This window comes from Oryctolagus cuniculus, chromosome 8 (genome assembly GCF_964237555.1).
Source record: "Oryctolagus cuniculus chromosome 8, mOryCun1.1, whole genome shotgun sequence".
In the NCBI taxonomy this organism is placed as follows: domain Eukaryota; kingdom Metazoa; phylum Chordata; class Mammalia; order Lagomorpha; family Leporidae; genus Oryctolagus; species Oryctolagus cuniculus.
Window position 1 is genome coordinate 91,511,449 of NC_091439.1, and position 22,121 is coordinate 91,533,569.

Here is a 22,121-nt window from a genome sequence, read left to right on the forward strand (position 1 = left end):
TCTAATCCCTTGATAGATAATGTTCTGACTTCAGTACATTATATATTACTTCACAGATCCCCAGCAGTGATTTTCAGACATATGTAAACAGAATTAATTTTGCTACTATACTTTGGAAACTGCATATTCAGGCAAAGGTAAATATTCTTGTGTCCTATAAACCTATTTTTTGGACAGAAAGTCTCTTATAAGGCTGTTCCATTTTTCTTTCTATTTTGTCAGATTCTCTGTCACTTTTAAAGAAGCATTCTGTGGTCCATGTCAGATTTCCAACCATGCAAAAAGTAATTTCTAACAAATGTGACAACCACCTCCCCTGAAAGGAAGAAGATGATCGTGTGTCTGGGACAAGGCAGCAGAATATTGCTTCTCTCTTGTGAATTTCAGCTGCCAGTGTACATATGTAATTGTCTAAATTAAATGCTTGGAGGACTTTCCCATGCTTCTAAGTGCATAGCCTCTCAGACATATGCACCATAATGAAGGGGAGACAAGCTTGAGGAAAATGAAGTACAGGAATAACAACCAGAAAAACCTGAATGGTGTAGGACTGGAAAATTGTCTGGCTCAGGAGGTAACACAGAAAATATTCCACTTCCTCATATGGTTGACAGAAAAATGACACTTAAAGGCATGATGAACCAGAGAGAGCAAACTGTTTCTGAATAAGTGAACTCTTCACAGTTGCAAGGGGCCAGGATATCCAGAGACAATTTACTACACTTCCCCTAAATTTGTGTCTGGTTGTCTGACTGCTGAGGTTGCCCCAAGTTTTCTACACATTCTATATCAAGATGCTCATTATCACAGCTTCCTGTGGGCCGTAGTAGGACAGAGAGGACTGCTGTACTCATGGGTAGATGAGAATAAGACTCCCATTTACATGTGTATGCCAGTTGTGGTGACTTTATTAGACGGTGAACTGTATTTACGAGGACTTCCCTGAAGTATTTCCTTTGCAACTGGAATCTGTAGGGTGGCTCAGTTTTTGTTGTTGTTGTTGCTTTTATTTTATTTTTAAAGATTTATTTATTTGAAAGGCAGAGTCACACACATACACACACACACACAGAGAGAGAGAGAGAGAGAGAGAGAGAGAAAGAAAGAGAGAGAGAGAGGAAGGAAGGAAGGAAGGAAGGAAGGAAGGAAGGAAGGAAGGAAGGAAGGAAAGAAAGAAGGAAGGAAGGAAGGAGGAGAGAGAGATCTTCCACCTGCTGGTTTACTCCCCAAATGGCCACAATGGCTGGGGCTGGGCCATGCCAAAGCTAGAAGCCTGTAACTTCATCCAGGTCTCCCACATTGGGCCATCTTCCACTGCTTTACCAGGTGCTCTACAGGGAGCTGGATAAGAGGTAGAGCAGCCAGGACTGGAACCGGTGCGCACATGGGATGCTGGCATTTCAGGCAGCAGCTTAAGCTACAAAGCCAGATCTTGGACTCTGTTACCTTTATTTTAAATCAAATAAATAACTGGCTAACTGCATCATAAATGTGAATATCTAAAAACAAAAACTCTCATGCCAATTAGACCTCACTGCATGAGGTCAGATAGCAAATCAATCACCTGATCAAAGTTTCTTTTTTAAAAAAAATTTTTAAAGATTTATTTATTTATTTGAAAGTCAGAGAGAAGGAGAGGCTGAGAGAGAGAGAGGTCTTCCATTCACTGGTTCACTCCCCAATTGGCTGCAACTGCTGGAGCTGTGCCGATCTGAAGCCAGGAGCTAGGACCTTCTTCCAGGTCTTCCACACGGGTGCAGGGGCCCAAGAACTTGGGTCATCTTCCACTGCTTTCCCAGGCCATAGCAGAGAGCTGGATTGGAAGTGGAGTAGCCCGGACTTGAAATGGCACACATATGGGATGCCAGTACTTCAGGCGGCAGCTTTACCCGCTATGCCACAGCACAGGCCCCCTGATCAAAGTTTCAAATTGCTTTTTGTAAACTCTGCCCGTGACCTCTCAGAGAAGGCTTCTTTCTGACTTTTGATGGTGTCAGCTACCATTGCCAATTTCCACTTTGGTAGGCAATATTTCTGCTGTGATAATTCTGGTAACTCTACTGAGAAACAGGAAAATGACTATAAAATTTTATTCCCTTTCATAATGTCTTTAAAAAAAACCCTTTATCTACTCCTGTCATCCTTCCCAATCCTTTGTCTTCTCTCCCTAATTAGTTTTCCTTATGCCACTGACAATTCCCATCAGAGTAGCAAATCTGTAAACTAGAAAGGCTGTTTGGCAAATCCTCCAAATCTCTTGGTAGAGTCCTGTTCTCAGTAGTCTTCCATAATCAACCCAACATAAGAAGAGATAAAATTGCCTCCCATAAATATCTATATTTTAATATGAGTCACTGGGCAGGTGTGGCAGTATAGAGAGGTAAGCCACTTCTTAGACACCAGAATCTCACATTAAAGTGGCAATTCCACTTCTGGCTCCTCTGCTTCCCATTCAGCTTCCTACTAATACACCTGGAAGGGCAGCAGATGATGACCCAAGTACATAGCTTTCTGCCATACACATGGGGGACTAGGATGGAGTTCCTGGCTCCTCTTTCCACTTGGTCCAGCCTCAGCTGTTGTGGGTATTTGGGAATAAACCAGTGGAAGAAAGATCTCCCCTGCCCACCAAGTGTGTGTGTGTGTGTGTGTGTGTGTGGTCTTCCAATAAATAATAAATAATATTTTTGGCCTGTGCCGCGGCTCACTAGGCTAATCCTCCGCCTTGTGGCGCCGGCACACCGGGTTCTAGTCCCAGTCGGGGCACCGGATTCTGTCCTGGTTGCTCCTCTTGCAGGCCAGCTCTCTGCTGTGGCCCAGGAATGCAGTGGAGGATGGCCCAAGTCCTTGGGCCCTGCACCCCATGGGAGACCAGGATAAGTACCTGGCTCCTGCCATCGGATCAGCGCGGTGCGCTGGCCGCAGCACGCCGGCCACGGCGGCCATTGGAGGGTGAACCAACGGCAAAGGAAGAACTTTCTCTCTGTCTCTCTGTCTCTCACTGTCCACTCTGTCAAAAAAAAAAAATAAATAAATAATAATATTTTTTAAATGAGGCACTGAAAAACAACTGCAAAAAATCTCATTGTAGTACAAAAAAAGATGCAAATTTGCAGAGGCATCAGACACTTCCCTCCTTCCTCTGTGAATGCATTTTCTTATGTGCCAACTCTAGATGTTCTCTATAGAGGTAGATCATTCAAAGGTAAATGCATGCTACTGGGTAGAATATCTCAGAAAGTTGATGTTAAAGACATATGCTTCACCATGATCATCTTGTCCATATTGTAGTTGTTGTAACAACAGAGACAACTAGCTTGGTGAGCAGAGGGACTGCATGGTAGCCATCATTGATCCCAATGGTTTTATGAAGTGTTCTGTGTAAGTACTAGGACCACAGTATTAGTTAGGATCTTCTCCACAGAGGCTTTTGCAATCTTCATCAACTTTTTCAAAATAATTACCTCTGGGTTAAAGTATTAGGTCTTCCACTATATTAAAACGAGACTTCTGGGCTGTCTTATAAATCATCTATAACAAAAAGGTTGATATTTTGAGTCAAATTGATCAACCATTAACACAAAAAATTGAATGGATAGGCAGTCATTGTTATTTGTTTTTTTACAGCATCATGGATTAACTGTTCTGAAAAACTGATACAGTTTTTTTAATTTTTTTTAAATTTTTGACAGAGTAAGACAGTGAGAGAGAAAGATAGGGAGAGAGTTATAGACTGTGAGAGACAGAGAGAAAGGTCTTCCTTTTTCCATTAGTTCATTCCCCTAATGGCCACCACTGCCAGTGCTGTGCGCTGATCCGAATCCAGGAACCGGGTGCTTCCTCCCAGTCTCCCATGTGGGTGCAGGGACCCAAGCACTTGGGCCATCCTCCACTGCCTTCCCGGGCCACAGCAGAGAGCTGGACTGGAAGAGGGGCAACTGGGACTAGTACCTGGTATCCCAACCGGGACTAGAACCCAGGGTGCTGGTGCCACAGGTGGCAGATTAACCAAGTGAGCCATGGCGCCGGCCCTGATACAGTTTTAAACAGTCTTGTTTCCATGAAAATAAGTAATATGTTTTTACTTTCCAGTGCTTTAGAACATATGGGGGATAAGTAGTACCCAGGTTGCTTCCAAAAGTGGCTTACTTTAGTTTAGAGGCTTATATAATCTAGAAAAATATGGACTTTGTCTATTATGTTGATGCCTAATATGAAGTAGCACTCAATAAGTACATACTGATTAAATCAATGAATGAATCAATGGATGTATTATTAATGGATGTAGGCTGTTGTAGACGAATACTGTGTTTGCTGCTACCTTGAGTCAGAGCTTGTGTTCTCATGAAAGCAATTTTAGGGAATTACTTCTATAAAATAAGAGTGATACTAAATATTTTTTAGTATAGAGATATTCATACAAATGGCCATACTAAAAATGCTGAGACTTGGTGTGGGATGGAGATACAAAAGAAATGTATAAGAAATTTTCCGGTCGGCGCCGTGGCTCAATAGGCTAATCCTCTGCCTTGCGGCGCCGGCACACCAGGTTCTAGTCCCGGTTGGGGCACTGGATTCTGTCCTGGTTGCCCCTCTTCCAGGCCAGCTCTCTGCTGTGGCCAGGGAGTGCAGTGGAGGATGGCCCAAGTGCTTGGGCCCTGTACCCCATGGGAGACCAGGAGAAGCACCTGGCTCCTGCCATCGGATCAGCACGGTGCGCCAGCCACGGCGGCCATGGAGGGTGAACCAATGGCAAAAAAAAAAGGAAGACCTTCTCTCTGTCTCTCTCTCTCACTGTCCACTCTGCCTGTCAAAAAAAAAAAAAAAGAAAAGAAAAGAAAAGAAATTTCCCTTACAGGGCTGGAAGATTTGAAAGAGAACAACTATATAAAAGTACAAGACAGTATAGGATTAACAGAAAAATGAATAAAGTAGATGAAACCATCTATGGTTGTTTGGAGAAGATACATAATCATTAAAGTTAATTCAAATGATAGTTGGATAAAAAATAGGACCAGACAAGAGCTGAGGCCAGAAAAGTAATGAGGAACATGTCTGTAATTGAAGAGCGATGGTATATACTTCTGGGTTAGTAGTGCAGTAGGGATGGGGAGAAAGGGTGAATAATGTGCACACACACATTGTTTTCTGCCAGGTATTATGCTCAGCAATCTACACACATTAATTAGCTCATGTAAGGTGATTATTTCATTTCATCTGCACAACAACTTTATAAGATAGGTATTATCTCAGTTTTTCAGATGATAAAATCGAGTCTCAGAGAGGTGAAGTGATTTACCTAAGATCATAATTGGTTTAAGTAACAGAGCTAGGATTCAAACCCAAGTCAGTTGGACTCCAAAGCAGTATTTCATAACAGATTGGACACAATATAAAAAGACTAGGTAGAGGCTTCAAATGTAGAGCACTACAGGAAGAGAAAGCATAGATGAAAAGCTGCATAAAAAGCACTCCTGGGTTTTTAGTTCCATCTACTGTAGTTTCTTAGAAGACTAATACTAGACTTCCATGGAATTACTGATTCTCTTATGTCCTCATGTTGACTGATGGGTTGGAATTTTGAGGAACAATTCTGAACAACTGGAAGCCTATAGGGTCCCCTTTGTGAGAGAGATTTTTGCCCACTAGGAAATCTTCTGAAAAATGCAAGACAAGTCTGCAACTATTTGGGGCACATTCGTGATTGGTGTAGGGGAATGTCTGGTCTACAGGCTGTATAAGGCCAATGAAATCATTTGGTCAGGCCCTGCCAGGACACAGGTGGGACTCAAAATTCAATAAATCTATAGCAGGACAAAATTATTAAGGATTTATTTATTTACTTGTTTGAAAGAATTACAGAGAGAAAGGGAGAGACAGAGAGATCTTTCATCCACTGGTTCACTCCCCAGCTGGCCGCAATAACCAGGGCTAGGTCAGGCTGAAGCCAGGAACCAGGAGCTTTTTCTCTCCTACATGGATGCAGGGGCCCAAGCACTTGGGCCATCCTCCACTGGTTTCCCAGGTGCATTAGCAGGGAGCTGGATTGGAACTGAAGCAGTCAGGATTCAAACCAGCACTCATATGGATGCCAGTGCTTTAGACAGCAGCTTAACCTGCTGTGCCACAGTGCCAGCCCCAGGACAATTTTTAAGTTAATAATTTTGTATGGCCCACGGTTGATATAATGAATACCCAACTGACATGATCCTTGGGAGAAAACAGATTCCCCACTCCTACATCTTCCCTGCTCACTACAAACCTTGTTGGGCCTACTATTGAGTACATAAGAGCCTTTGTAATTCTTCCTCCCTGCTTTTGATCTGTTTCTTCCCCCTTGAAAGAGTCCCCTTCTTCTCTTCTGTCCACTCTCTGCCAAGTATACCTACTTGGGTGAAATTCATTGTCCCTAAAATTCATCTCAAAAGGATTCTGGAACTGGCATCTCCACTCTTGCTTATTCCCAAACCCTTAGAGTCATATTTGATTCTTCTCTTTCTGTCATATCATTAAACTGATCATTACAAGTCTCCTTTTAAATTATATCTACCATCTAACCACCTGTGAACATTTTTACCCATTACCACTTGGGTCCACACCCCAGCATTTCTTATTTGGATAATTACAATAGCCTTATAAAAGGTACCCCTATTTATACCTTTAGTCTTCTATGGTGTGTAGGTTATTCAGTAGCCTATTAAAGACCCTATTAAATCAGAAAAAAAATGTCATTTCTTTGTCTCAAATTCATCAATGGCTGCTCATTGCACTTAGACTAAAATCCAATTTCCTTTCCATACTTCATAGGAAGTGGCACTCCTGCTCCTACTTATTTGACTTTTGCCCTACTTTCTCCCCTTTATTTACTATGTCCAGTAACAACGCCTCCAAATCTTCAAAAACACCAAGATCTCTGCCTTTGCTGCTCCATTTGCCTGAAACACTGTTTCCCCATATTCCCACATGGCGCTGTCCTTCATTTCAGGTTAGCAGCGAGCCTTCCTGGGCTTCCCTCTAAGCAACTCCACCCTATCATTCTCTATTCCCCCTTTTTCTTCCTTTATTTTTGCAACACTAAACACTGATATTTTAACGGGTATATGCATATTTATTCATTATTATATCTGTATTTCTTTAGAAAAAAAATATTCATTCATTTGAAAAGCACAGTGACAGAGAAAGAGGGAGAGACAAGGCAAGAGATCATCCATCCACTGGTTAACTCCCCAATTGCCTGCCACAGCCAGGGCTGGGTCAGATCAAAATCCAGATCTCCCATTAGCGTGGCAGGAACCCACATTCTTGGCCCATCATCTGCTGCCTCCCAGGCACATTAGCAGGAAGCTGGATCAGAAATGTGGAGTAGCCAGGATTCCAATCAGCATTCTGATGTAGGATGCAGGCATCTCAAGAGTTGATTTAAATTACTGTGCTATCACATCTTCCTCTTAACTTTTTAAAAATTTATTTACATATTTATTTGAAAAGGAAAGTGTCAGAGAGAAAAAGAGAGAGAACAAGAAAGATATCAGAGAGAAAGAGATAGAGATAGAGATAGAGATAGAGAGAGAGAGAGAGAGAGAGATTGAGAATCTTCCATCTGCTAGCTCATTCCCCAAATGCCCCTAATAACCAGAGCTAAGCCAATATGAAGCCAGGAGCCAGGAACTCCATCTGAGATTCTCACGTGGGTGGCAGGGGCCCAAGCATTTGGGCCATCATCCTCTGCCTCTGAGGTGCATTAGTGGAAAACTGGATTCAAGTGGCTGGGACTTGAGGAACTGCTACTCTGATACAGGATGCTTACTATTTTATAATTTTAAAGCAGCAGAGAGAAGAAAGTTTCTGTTAGACATTAACCTTCCCTATTTTGACTTTGAGAAAAATGCCTATACTACTGTTCTTCCTTCCTATCCCTTTGCTTCCTTTCCAGCAGTTCTTCCCACACCATGATATTCCTTGTTCGGGTGCAGGCCAATGAGTGGAGAGGTGTAGTCAGAGTTGGAAGACAGGGAGAAGAGATGCAGGCAAGAAGGAGCAGACATTCCAGTTCTTTTCATTACACTGCCATCCCTGCAGAATGCATCATAAAACAGAAGCAAAGCTATTAAAGCTCCAAGAGATCATGGAAACATCTGTGTGTTACCTATGCAGTATTAATGAGGTCTGAGAGTTCACCAACATGAGCTGGGATAACTGAATTACAGCAGGGGAAGTCACTAATTAGATGGTTCCGCTGACCAAGCCCATCTGGTGACCTGTTTTTAACCCTCTGTGGTGAAAGCAGGGTCATGAGGAGCTTCTGCACCGGGGATCACAGATTGCTTTCTAGGCTGTTGTTCACCATTCTACCATGTAACCATCTACAGAGAATACAGGCTGCTTTGTCAGAAATGTATGGAGTTTCTTTTAAATGTAAAACAGAAAATGGCTTAAAAAATTGTAGGTGAAGGGTATGTCCCTTTGCTAATTAACTATGTAGAAAAATCTAATTGTTTTCAAATAAATTATTCACAGTATGATATTAGTAATGAGACACAATTCTTAGTCACACTAATTTTAGCAAAGATGCTTTTAAAAATACTGTTTCTCCTTTTGACCTGTCAGCATCAGAAGCAGGCAGCATGTTTAGGGAATCAAACAGGAATAGTAAGTATTTGTTAGAAAATAGAAGCAACAATGATTTATCTTGAACTCTATAATTGATAATTAATACAAACAAAATAGCACTTCAGTTTAGTAATAACTCTAAGGTCATATTCATTCCATAAAGCACCTAAAGAGCTATGGCATTTTTTTTGGAGATATTTATTCAAAAGGAAGAAACAGGGGAGGGGGGAGAGAGAGAGAGAGAGGGAGAGAGAGAGAATGAATTTCTGTCTGCTGATTTACTCCTCAAATGCCACAACAGCCAGGGCTGGACCAGACTGCAGCCAGGAAGACCAGACACATTAGCAGGAAATTGTACTGGAAGCTGAGCAGATGGGACTTGAACCAGTGTTCTGATATTGGATGCCTGTGTCTGAGTGCACCACAAAGTTATTTATTTATTTATTTTGCAGAGTGCCACCGAGAGAAAGAGAGTGAGAAACAGTGAGAAAGAATTTGCATTTTTCTGGTTTACTCTCTGAACGACAACAGGGCTGGGCCAAGACAAAACCGGAAGCCAGGAACTCCCATGTGGGTGGCAGGGACTTGAGTACTTGAGTCTTCATTTGGTGCTTCCCAGGCACATGAGCTGGGAGCTGGATTGGAAATGGAGTAGCTGGGACACCAATCTGCACTCCAATATGGGATGTGGGCATCCTTCCAAGTGGCAGTTTAATCCTCTATGCCTCAACGTTTACCCCATAACTTGTGTGTATACAGAGAAAATGCACCCGTATTTGATTCTCTATGAAAATGATACACAAACAATATCTCTGACACTGAATAACCTACATAGATAATAATAGTGAGAAGTTATGATCAGACACAATTGAACAATCATGTAGTGGAGGTGTTTATGGCATTGGATATTAATTTAAACTACAAAACCATTAATTTCATGAAATTTTACTAGACAAAAGATAAACACAGGCAGTACTCAGTATTTCACAGCAGTGTGAGACCATAAAAATGACAGTTGAGAGGCCCATGTTGTGCTGCAGTGGGTTAAGCCATTGCTTGCTATGCTCGCATCACATACGGGTGCTGGTTCAAGTCCTGGCTGCTTTATTTCCAATCCAGCTCCTTGATAATGAGCCTGAGAAAGCAGCGGAGGATGACTTAGGTGTGTGGGCCCGTGCCACCCTTGTAGGAGAGTAGGATGGAGCTTCTCCCAAGGGCCTGGTCCAGCCTAGCCAAGGTGACCAGTCTGGAGCAAACAAGTGGATGGAAAATCTCTCTCTGTCTATCCTTCTGTCTCTGAACTCCACCTTTCACATTAAGAAATAATTTGTTTTAATGACAGTTGAAACAGAGAAAAGAAATATTAAAATCAACAGGGATGAGGGTGAGTTTGTGGCACAGGTTAAGCCACCTCCTGTGACACCAGCACCCTATATGAGCACTGGTTCTAGTCCCAGCTGCTTCATTTCTGATTCAGCTCCCTGCTAATGCTCCTGGGGAAGCAAAGGAGGATGGCTCAAGTTCTTGGGCTCCTGCATCCACACATGAGACCTGGGTAGAGTTCCAGGTTCCTGGCTTCTGCCTAGACCAGTCCCAGCTGTTGTGGATATTTGGAGACTAAACCAGCAGACAGAAAATCTATCTGTTTCTTTCTGTCTCTGCCTCTCTTTCTATAACTCTGCCTTTCAAACAAATAAGTCTTTAAAAAATGATAATCAATGGGAGAAATTATGTTCGTTCTATGATCTTTAAATACTTTAGCCAAACAAAAAGTCTTACTATGGTTAATAAATGTACAGGGAGCTAAAAATGGTGAGCTAATATTTATTCAGTACACCATAATTAAAAACACTGAGAATTAAAGTGTTTTATTCTTTGGTAAAAATTCCCTCAAGAATACACGGTGCTTGGCTTGTCTGGTCACAGAACTTATGATTAAGAGCAAGCATCTTTTCTAGGCCTTGGCAAATTATCAGATTTCTTCCTAGGTTTGCATCAGCTTCCAATGTTCTAACCTTAGGCCTTTCAATGTCATGAAATATCTCTGAGAACTCCTTTCCAGGGAAGTTTGCTGCCAGTGTCACTTCCGCTTTTCATCAAAACCACTTTACTCACATACAGGGATAAGTCTTTCCCATCAATGCAATCTAAATGGCTCACCCAGTTTCTTTTATTAATGAGCCAAGATTTCAGCAAGGACAATTTACTTAACATTTGATTTTACCTACATCCATTTTGTTTATCTTGGAGGCTATACTATAGCTCAGTGAAACTTTCACCGATACTCACAAAGCACCATCCTTTCTCTGTGGCAATTTGCAGCCAATGCTTCCTGTGAGTTTTGTGGCATAACCCAAATTAAAGTTCCTCCCTCTCGGTTGGGAGAACATCTCTCACCTCAGGTGAAGTCCTGATGAACAACCTGCAGAACAACTTGTCAAAACCTATCTCCTGCCTGCTACTATAGGTGGCTGAGTCATGGCCTCACTGGCAAGGGCTTCTTTACCAAAACCAGGTTGTCACAAGTGCTCTGGCTCCAAGAACCAGCAGGTTAGCAGGAGAAATACTTGTGATTGCATGGGCATATTTTATGATAGGATGAGAAAACACTGGTCTTCCTTCCAAAGGTTTCTATGTTTTTTTTAAATGTATTTATTTATTTATTTGAAAGGTAGACTTATAAAGAAGGAGGGAGACATTAGGGAGAGAGAAAAGGAGGGAGAGAGAAAGAGAATCTTCTATCTGCTGGTTTACTCTCAAAATGACTACAATGGCCAGGGCTGGGAGCCAGGAACTTCAACCAGGTCTCCCACATGGGTACAAGGGTCCATGTGTGCATTGAATCATCTGCTGCTTTTACAGGTACATAAGTAGGGAGCTGGATTGGAAGTGGGGCAGCCAGGATTTTTTTTTTAAATATTCATTCATTCATTCATTTAAAAGGCAGAGTTACAGGGAGAGGGAGAGACAGAAAGAGAGATCTTATATCCACTGGTTCACTTCCCAAATGGTCTTAATGGCCAGAGCTGTGAAAGCCAAAGCCGGTAGTCAGTAGTTTCACCCTGGTCTCCCACATTGGTGCAGGAACCCAAGGACTTGTAGGGACATTAGCAGGGAGCTGGATCAGAAGCAGATCAGCCAGGACTCGAGCCAGCTCCCACATGAGATTCCAGCATCACAGGTGGTAGCTTAATACTCTATGCCACAGCACTGACCCAGTTTCTGTATTTTTACATGATCATTTGGTAGCACTCTGTTGAATTTCTAGATGTACAAAATATTAGAATTGACAGAGACACTGATATACAATTGTGCCTGTTATTCATGGGGAATACATTTCAAGACCCCCAGTGGAGGCCCAAAACTGCAGATAACACTGCATCCAAATAAACTATGCCTTTCCCCTTTACATACATACCTACAATAGTTTAATTTATAAAGGAGGTACAAAGAGGTATTAAGAACAACTTATAACAAAATATAAACATTATAATAAAATTATATTAATGTGTTTTCTCTCAAAATACCTTATAGACTGCACTAGGCCTTCTTTTTGGGATGTGAGATGATTCAATGTTGTGGTTGAGCACAGGCAACTGAAACCATAAGGGGGCACTATTGCAATCACTATTGTATAACTGATAATGCAGATGGCCAGGAAGGTATCCAACAAAGGTGCTAGGTACAAAATAACCTCGTCCGCCTCCCAGTCCAATGTTCTTTCCTGTTCTTCTTATATTTTTTTCTGTGCCATTTCCTTTTAGAATTTTGATATATACTTGTAAACAAGACCCACAATGTGATTTAATAAATATTGCCAGGTTGGGCTGTCTGCAACCCGAAATGTACATCTTTATGTGCTATTAAGCATACACAGCCATAGAGAAAGCCTGTTTTAAAGTGCTTTCTAATACTTTCATGGTGGTCGGTGTCAAGGCCCAGTAAGCTAAGGTGCTACCTGCAATACTGGAATCCAACAGAAGTACTGGTTTAATCCTGGCTGTTCTGCTTATCATCCAGCTCCCTGTTAATGTGCCTGGGAAGGCAGGGGAAGATGGCCCAAGTACTTCGGCGACTGCTACCTATGCAGGAGACCCAGATGGAGCTCAGGGCTCCTGGCTTCAGCCTGACCCAGCGTGGGCCATTGTTGATCATTTGGGAAGTAAACCAGAAGATGGAATTTCTCTCCCCTTCTCTTTCTCTCACTCTGCCCTTCAGATAAATAAATTAAATATTTTTAAAAAAGAATACCTTTATGAGCAAAACAAAATTTAAAAATAAGAAAGTATGGGAAATAATCGGAGAGTTAAGAGAGAAAATTCTGGGTAAGCTCATTCCTCAAACACAGTCAAGTTTGAGCTGGTGCCCGTGCTGTGACGCAGTGGGTTAAAGTCACAGCCTGCAGTGCGAGCCCCAGACATAGGTGCCAGTTTGAGTCCTGGCTGCTCCACTACCAATCCAGCTCCCTGCTAATGTACCTGGAAAAGCAGCAGAAGATGGCCCAAGTGCTTGGGCTCATGCACCAACATGGAAGACCTGGAAGAAGCTCCTCGTTCCTGGCTTCAGCCTGGCCCAGCCCTGGCTGTTGCAATGGATAGAATCTCAATCTCAGTCTCTCTCTCTCTCTCTCTCTCTCTCTGTGTGTTTGTGTGTGTGTGTGTGTGTGTATACATATATACATATATATGTACATATATATATATATATCTTTCCTTCTCTCTTTCTATAACTCTGCATTTATTTATTTATTTATTTTATTTATTTATTTTTTGACAGGTAGAGTGGACAGTGAGAGAGAGAGACAGAGAGAAAGGTCTTCCTTTGCCGTTGGTTCACCCTCCAATGGCCACTGCGGCCAGCACGCTGCGGCCGGTGCAATGCGCTGATCCGATGGCAGGAGCCAGGTGCTTCTCCAGGTCTCCCATGGGGTGTAGGGCCCAGGGACTTGGGCCATCCTCCACTGCACTCCCTGGCCACAGCAGAGAGCTGGCCTGGAAGAGGGGCAACGGGGAACTCCGCATTTTTGATAAATAAGTCACAAGAAAAAAGAGTTAGGGATTACTTAAAAAAAAGGTTGTGAATTGCAAATACCCCTGCTTTTCTTGCTGCAAGCTGGTTATCTTATGCTGCCAGTACCATCTGGTTGCATCATAAGTGTGTGGAGATTATGCATTAAACACACAGTAATGATAATGTGATCAAGAAACAGAATGATGGTGCAAAAAATAACAGATAAAGCTTTTTTAAAATATGAAATGTATCTTGTCTATTGTGAGTTCATAAATTCAAGCAAATTATTGCTATCTTACTTGAGTGATTGAATGAACATGCATACAAGAAGAAAGAGGAAATGAGGTCACTTCTTTAGAATTTCAGCTTGTGCATACCACACATGCACACACAGGCACACACATGCATGCATACACTTCAGTATCCATGAAAATACACACGTTCATGTGGCCAGCCATCCCTGCTAGAGTACCATTTCTGTCAGAGACCTTATAGAAAGGGCCTGGGGGGTCAGTGTGTATGCTGTAATAAGATCCAGCTCCACTTCACTCATACTTTCCACCCTATTCCTATAATGCATGATTGCCCACATGGATGTGTCCTTACTATATGGATGGTTTTTCTTCTCTTTTAGTACCAGGTTCAAATCGCTTACCTGAATCATGTCGCTAATGCACTCTAGAGTCTCACATATACTAAACTAAAACCCCAGGTACACTTCAGGTTGTTTGCAGTTTCAGTTTCATTCAGCACCATGCCAGGATTTAGGTAGAGTATTAACTGATGACAGGTTTCAAATAAAAAAATTAAAAATGGAATTATATTAGAAATTTATTATCTGTTCCTTTTAGTTTGTCTATATGAGCACATGTTAGTGAAGTTCTTGATATGGCTTTGCTTTTTTGTTGCCAGAATGATCAGTTTTACACATTAAGTATCTCTAATCCTAGGTTGGCATTATAGCGCAGTCAAGCTGCTGCCTGTGACACCAGCATCCCGTATGGAGATGAGTTTATATGGCTATCCACTTCCAATCCAGCTCCCTGCTAATGCTCCTGGGAAAGCAGCAAATGATATGGCCCAAGTACTTGGGCCCTGGACATCCACATGGGAAATCTGTATGGAATTCCAGGTTCTTGGCCCAGCCCTGGTCTTTGTGGCCATTTGGGAAGTGAGCTAGCAGATGGGTGATCTCTCTCTCTCTCTCTCTCTTGCTATCTATCTATCTATCTACCTATCTATCTTCTCTCTATGGCTTTACCTTTAAAATAAATAAATAAATCTTTAAAAATATTTCTACTTTGACAATGTCTCCACTTACTTTACTATGTTCCTGCTTTCCTATACATATGAGACATCCAGGCTACACTGAAAGCCTAGATGCAGGTAAGCATTGATAAGATATTGGAAATAAAATTGGGCTAGGGGCCAGGCATCTAGATGCATACATGTCTTGGATTTCAGTTTCCTTAACTGTAGAGAGAAGTCACTGTGTTAGAATTCATTTTTTTCCCACTAATACCCACTGGGTACTTTGTGTCTTTTATTGGCCACAGAAATTCTAACATCACTGCTCTTCCTCATCCTCTTTAAATCACAAGTGAAGAATGTCAGCTTTAATTATTGATATAATTGTCTACATATGAAATATAGTCAGGGATAAAAAAAACACACCTGGGGACACCTTCTGGCTCTAAGAGTGAATGGCTGAGTATACAGCATAGATGACTAAGTGTAGAGTAAGATGACACTTTAAAAAAATCAAAATACCTCGGTCTATATGAGGCCAGATAATTCATTTATTAAAACTTCATTAATAAGAAACTAGGTCTTGAAATCAAATATCAACAGTACAACTAGAAGGGAAAGTACAGGTAAAGAAAGGAAATAAGTGATCAAAGAGGTGATGATTAATAACAATAACTCCAAATAGAAAGTTGACCTCTCTACTAGCAAAGCATGTAAGGCAGAATCTTTTGTTCCCTTCACTTAGTCAAGGAAATTACCTTCAAAGTCCACATCTCCAACTACTCTTGTCTTCCCTGTCACTGGGTCATGGACATAGTTGATACCCACATCAATTACAGCAGCACCTTCTTTAACCATATCAGATGTAATCAACTTGGGAATACCTGAAACAAAACAGAGTAGTGAAACACTCTGAATAACACTTAAACTATTTCCTTGAGTATAACAAGGGTATAAATGGCTAATGTTGCTACAGAAGCATCCTGTGCTTCATGTGGTAGAAAGAGCACAGAAGCTGATGGACATGAAACAGGTGCCTGCTGAGGTGAAAAGAAGTGAAGCAGAGCAACATGGAAATGGGAGGCAGCAAGAAGGAAGGAAGGGAGCAGCATGGATGAGGACAATCATAAGTCCTATCCCCAGGTGAGGCAGTAAACAGTAGAGTGCCACACATGCAGTAGCATCTCATCAACTCCAAAAGTGCAGTGACGTCTTCAGCTTTGGTATTTTTTCCTTGGTTTCTTTGATTCATTATGTCTGTGACTTTGAAAGGTGGAAGGTGTGGTAAGCTCTCCTCATTATTGCTCCATTTCAGTTTAAGAGGGAGATCTAGAAAAGTGGGCATATGGCATAATGGTTAAGATCCCTATGGCCCACACCGGAGTGCTTCAAGGTAGTGGGTAAGGCTCAAATAACCGACTTGCTAACACCTTTGTGGAAGACCTAGATTGGCTCCTGGCTTCCACCCAGCACATCTGGGGGAAGGAACCAGCAGATGGGAGTTCTTTGTCCACCCCTCTCCCTCTCCCTCTCCCTCCCTTTCCTTGTCCCTCTGCCTCAAAAAAAAAAAAAAAAAAATCAGGTTATAGAGATATAATGTGTGGGGAGCAACTCGGACTAGACTAAGTTACTGGAATTAAGACTTATTCTATACATCTGCTCTCCCACAATATGGCGCTGGGAGAGAAGAAAACAGCTTCTACACAGCTGCCTCCAGTTCAGCCAATAAACTGTAGGACTTGCTCCTGATTGGAGGAGAGCAGCGTACTCGGCGTGTGGGCAGCCGAGTTGGGATTGGCGGAGGAGGACTATAAAGGAGGAGAGAGACGGCATGCACCAGGAACATCTAAGGGGAACATCTAAGGGGAACACCTGTGCAGCCCCCGAGAGAGCCGGCCGGCGGTGTGCCGCTCCCCTGCGGAAGTGGGGAATGTGGCCAGGGGGAACTGCCCTTCCACGGAGGTGGAAGGGACAGTAGCCAACCCGGGAAGAACCAGCAGCAAACCCGGGGAGGGCCGAGCAGACGAAAGAACAGCGCAGGGTCCTGTGTCGTTCCTCCACGAAGAGGGGGAGCGACATAATGGTGCCGTGACTCGGATATGAAGCCTAGGCAGGGCTTAGTGTCGTTCCTCCACGAAGAGGGGGAGCGACATAATGGTGCCGTGACTCGGATATGAAGCCTAGGCAGGGTTTAGTGTCGTTCCTCCACGAAGAGGGGGAGCGACATAATGTTACAATCTATTTCCTATAATTATTTTCAAACTTTTTTATAAGTACAATACCATCAAACAATGCAAATTCTCCCATTTTTTTAAGTGAATGTTTAATAAGCCATCCACAAACTTACTGGATTTAAATAATAAATTACTAATATGTCTCATGTTCTTGTGGGTTGGTTGAGCTCAGATGAATGGATCTGGTTTTTGATCTTTCATGTAACTGCAGTCAGATGGTGTTAGAGGCTAGAGTCATCTTAAGACATCACAAGGCTGAGTATCCAAACCACTCATTCCCATGGCTGCATTTGATGTACGCACTGGATGGTCGCTCAGCCTAGGCTGTGAACTGGAGCATTCCCAGGCACAGGAAGGAGAAGCTGCCTCTCTCCTAAGGCTGGGACCCAGAATAGAGCATGCCACTTCTGTCATAATCTGTTGCTCAAGCAGTGGCAGAGTCCACTCAGATTCAACAGAAGGAACTAAGACTCTAATTTTTTTTTAAATATTTTATTGATTTATTTGACAGATAGAGTTACAGTGAGAGAGAGAGAGAGAGACAGAGAGAAAGGTCCTCCCTCTGTTGGTTCACTCCCCAAATGGCCGCAACAGCCAGAGCTGCACCGATCCGAAGCCAGGAGCCAGGTGCCTCTCCCGGGTCTCCCACACACGTACAGGGGCCAAGCACTTGGGCCATCCTCCACTGCCATCCCAGGCCGTAGCAGAGAGCCGGACCGGAAGAAGAGCAACCAGGACCAGAACCAGCACCCATATGGGATGCTGGCACCATAGGTGGAGGATCAACCTAGTGCGCCACAGCGCCAGCCCCTGAGACTATTTTTTTTAAGAGGGAAAAGAATAAAAGAACTTGCAAGCATCTTTACCATAATGCCTCTGGTTGAATTTTCTCACTTTCGAATTCTATATCCCTTGGAGGAAAACCTATCTGTTGTGTTGTCAGAGGCCTTATTCTAGCACTTGAACAATGCATTTAATTATTCCAGATGGTTTAAATGTCACCTTATGACATATGCTAGTATTTCAAAAAGTTCATGGAAAATAGAATTAAAGTACAAATTTATTTTGGTGCAAGAAATTTTAAATCCATGCAAATGTGTGCTTTTTTTTTTTAGTGATAGTAAGATTAAAGGCTGACAAATTGTCTGCAGTGATATATATGTGGCTATCTGGTAGGTTCCTTAGTTATATAATGCATATTTCCGTGTTTGGCTATCCTTGATATAGAATTTTGTCCTTTTTTTTCAGTTCTAACATAAAACTGTGTATTGCTCTAAAGATAGCTAGAAAATCCTGTTTCTTGTCCTCCAATAGAAAAAGAAAATACACATTAAATATGGCTACAGGGTATTTTTTTAAAGATGAAAACATTGGGATTGCCACTTGCAATGCCACATGGCATATTGGAGTGCTAGTTCAGAGTCCCAGTTGCACTACTGGTCCTGCTTCCTGCTAAGGTCCCCAGTGCTTGAGTCCCTGACACATATATGAGGGGTTCAGACAGTTCTTGGCTGTTAGCTTTGGCCTGATCTAGCTCTGGCTATCGCAGTTGTTGTGGGAGTGAACAAGAGGATAGACTATCTCTCCCTGTGTCTGATTCTCTGTCTTTCAAATAAATAGATATTTTTTAAAAATAGATATTCATGGATACTGATTGAAATCCATCTGCCTTCAATTCTTATATTCTTTGAAGTTTCCAGCAATATATGTGAGAACTGAAACCACCCATACCCACATAGGTTATTGTATACAATAACACAGCTTTACTATTCCATGTCTTCCTCAACATGTCTTTATTATTCCAGGAAACTCTTGATCAGAAAGATAAAAGCTGAAAGTAATTCTCAGAAACATATTAAAAATCTCATTTAATGGACATCAAATCATTCAATATTTCATTAGATAGTATCAAACAGCTGTTTATCCTCTGAGACTCTTTGAGACATGCACTTCAAAACCTTCTGCCTGCAAAACCTTTTCCAATCCTAAATTTTATTTTATGGTCTTTATCCAATCTTAAGCCCCCACGTAAAAAGGCTTAAAAAAAAAAAAAACCCTCTAATGTTTATATAACTATTCTGACTTTGCTCCCATATTCCTAAGATGTTACCAAGGAAAACTGGCTCTTGGTGGGGTGGTTTGGGGAATGATTTGTGATTTGCAGAATTAGATGACTTCTGTGGTATAAACCATCGATGACAGATTTCAAGCTCTTTACATGATATCACTGAAGATGGACTTGGGAGCGGATGCTCAGAACCAACCTTGCGGGCTACATGGAGCTGTCTCCAGCTCACTACTGCTGCCAAGGATCTAGCAAGGTAGATCTTACTCACTCTTCAGTCCCATAAACTCAGATTTATCGTATTAATGGGTTGTTTGGGTGATATTTTGGGGGAGCTAGCATTTGACAATCTTGGATACATGAAGATCCGATCAAGATCTCTAGGTTGTGATCCAAAACCTCAACTCAGAAACCATGACTGCCTCCTTAGCCCCTTGAGAACTCCTACTGGGACCGGGAGCTGTGGGTCTCCCTACCTAGGGTAATGAGTTAGCCCCAAATTGAGTCAGAATTCTGGTTTCTTCTAACTGAAGTTTGTCCTTTGATTATTTGATCAGATATGGAAATTTTTTTATCCTTGGCAGAAATCATTTTGTTATTAACAAACACTAGTTTTCTCTGCTCCTGTCATTTTTGTTGCATCTTTGTAAGATAAGTTTACAGGAAAGGAAGAGATGCAAGTCAAATAAAACTGACTCTATGGAAAGAGTGGGTCAGAAGGTTCTGCTGAAATTTAGAAACCTCTTTGGAAAGAAAAACTTGGCCTCAGGTCACTTAGCAAAAATCTTGTGAGCAGTTTTCTCAGTCTTGTTTTGTCTGTGAAATCCCTCTAAACCTTACTGTTTATGGGGAAATGCAAATGAGTCAGGTTGGCAGCTGACAGTAGCCCAGCAAGGAGACCATGGCAGCTGATACAGGAGGGCCATGAGCAGCCCTTTCAGCTTACTGCTCATCAGTCTAAACCTAAGACCACTCCCCACTGATACACACTCCTGCATCTCACATGAGTTTACCTCACAACCCAAACTGTTACACTGATTATCTTTTTAAATGGCATGATTTCATTAAGGAGCATTTAAAATTATAATAGCCATTTTCCAGGAATTTCTTTGGAACAAAAGTGTTCAACTGAGAGACACCTTTAGAACAAAAGGAACAGCCGGCGCCGTGGCTCAATAGGCTAATCCTCCACCTTGCGGCGCCGGCACACCGGGTTCTAGTCCCGGTTGGGGCGCCGGATTCTGTCCCGGTTGCCCCTCTTCCAGGCCAGCTCTCTGCTATGGCCAGGGAGTGCAGTGGAGGATGGCCCAGGTGCTTGGGCCCTGCACCCCATGGGAGACCAGGAAAAGCACCTGGCTCCTGGCTCCTGCCAGGATCAGCGCGGTGCGCCGGCTGCAGCGGCGGCCATTGGAGGGTGAACCAACGGCAAAGGAAGACCTTTCTCTCTCTGTCTCTCTCTCTCACTGTCCACTCTGCCTGTCAAAAAAAAAAAAAAAAAAAAAAAAAAAAAAAAAAAAAAAAGAACAAAAGGAACAAAATTCCAAGTATTCAATAGTCTGCATCTTTCAGTGAGTTTGAAGAGAAGGGTATTCAGATTCCAAAATTGTTTGGCAGAGCTTTATCTCTGTTTAGATTCCTCATAATCACAATACAAAGCTTGTGGTCTTCACCCTATCCTTGGTCTTCTCCTAGCCTATGTTTCTCCATCTTCCTCTCATTCCTGTCCCATCCTCACTGCCCAGAAGCCCCTGATACACAATTACGTCATAAGGTTATACCTTCCTCAAAATTGATAAAAAACCTTATTGTCAACCTCAAGGTTTAAGCCTTATTCTGAGCTGAAAGCCACTGTTAAATTTTTTCCAGAGCCATGCAATAGAAGTTCCAAAGAAATTAGGAACAGTTTAAGACAGCATAGACCAGAGCTCCCAAATCTGTACTTGTTAGTTCTTATGATCAGATGCAAAATTATGTACAGAACGTAGAATCTTAAGACCTCTATCTCCAAAGCAGGGATTTACACATCAGTGGACAATTTGATGTCCTTCGGAAGCTATCCCAATATAGAGATTGGACTTTGATATAATTCTATAAGTCAAAACAAAAGATCAATCCCTGGGAATTCAGGATGGACTATTTAATGCCTTTTGAAAGCACTTAGAAAAAATTCTGATGCAGATGAAGCTCTAATTTTCTGCTCACCTTTGGTAAACAACCGTAAGCCAAGAATACATGACTTAAAACATAAGAAAAACCAGAATGGAAAAGAATTGCCAGACCTCCATTCTCCGGCTGGACACTCTGAAAGAGTCTTAGCAAAAGCAAAACAACCGAAAAAATAAAAACTCAGGAGAAATTGATCGCCTAAAACAGTATGATTTTCCCACTCATAAAAACAAAGAGAGAGCTACTTAGTAAAAAAATCTGCAGATAAAATGAAAGAACATTGAGGGAGGAAAAATAACACCTAACGGGAAAGAATGTGAAAATGGAAGTGTTTTTATGAAAAATAAAATGTCCTATTTTTCATACTACCCTTAAATTCACATGGAGAAATGTCTCAATGTCTCAAGATATTAAACAACAGTCTTGATTTATGTGGGTCTAAAGCCTATTCTTTGGATTCAACATCTTTCTTGGAGTAAACAAAGTCCGCAGCTGGTGGGTGTTTGTGATTAAGCTCCCGTCTCTCCCTGCTTCCCAGCCTAGAACAGAAGTACAGTGTTTTTCCTCCGTGGTACCAAACCTGACAATTTTATATTCTGAAACAATATACTGATGATCTTTTTCTTTTCTTTTTTTTTTTAACTTTTATTTAATGAATATAAATTTCCAAAGTACAGCTTATGGATTACAATGGCTTCCCCCCCATAACGTCCCTCCCACCCGCAACCCTCCCCTTTCCCACCCCCTCTCCCTTTCCATTCACATCAAGATTCATTTTCGATTCTCTT

At 42.0% G+C, this 22,121-nt stretch overlaps 1 protein-coding gene across 6 annotated transcripts in view; it reads right to left on the bottom strand.

The window, feature by feature from the left end:
* The window catches only part of MTHFD2L (methylenetetrahydrofolate dehydrogenase (NADP+ dependent) 2 like), a 151,372-nt gene that overhangs the window by 17,626 nt on the left and 111,625 nt on the right, over positions 1-22,121 (bottom strand). For 4 of the 6 annotated variants that reach the window (XM_008267752.4, XM_051819695.2, XM_051819689.2 and 1 more), the window contains one exon: positions 15,627-15,752. The exons of 1 other annotated variant lie outside the window; for it this stretch is intronic. In XM_008267752.4, the coding sequence (XP_008265974.1) occupies positions 15,627-15,752 (126 nt within the window). Of the gene's footprint in view, positions 1-15,626; positions 15,753-22,121 lie in introns of those variants that run through there. One more of the 6 variants, XM_051819693.2, reaches the window with a different exon arrangement.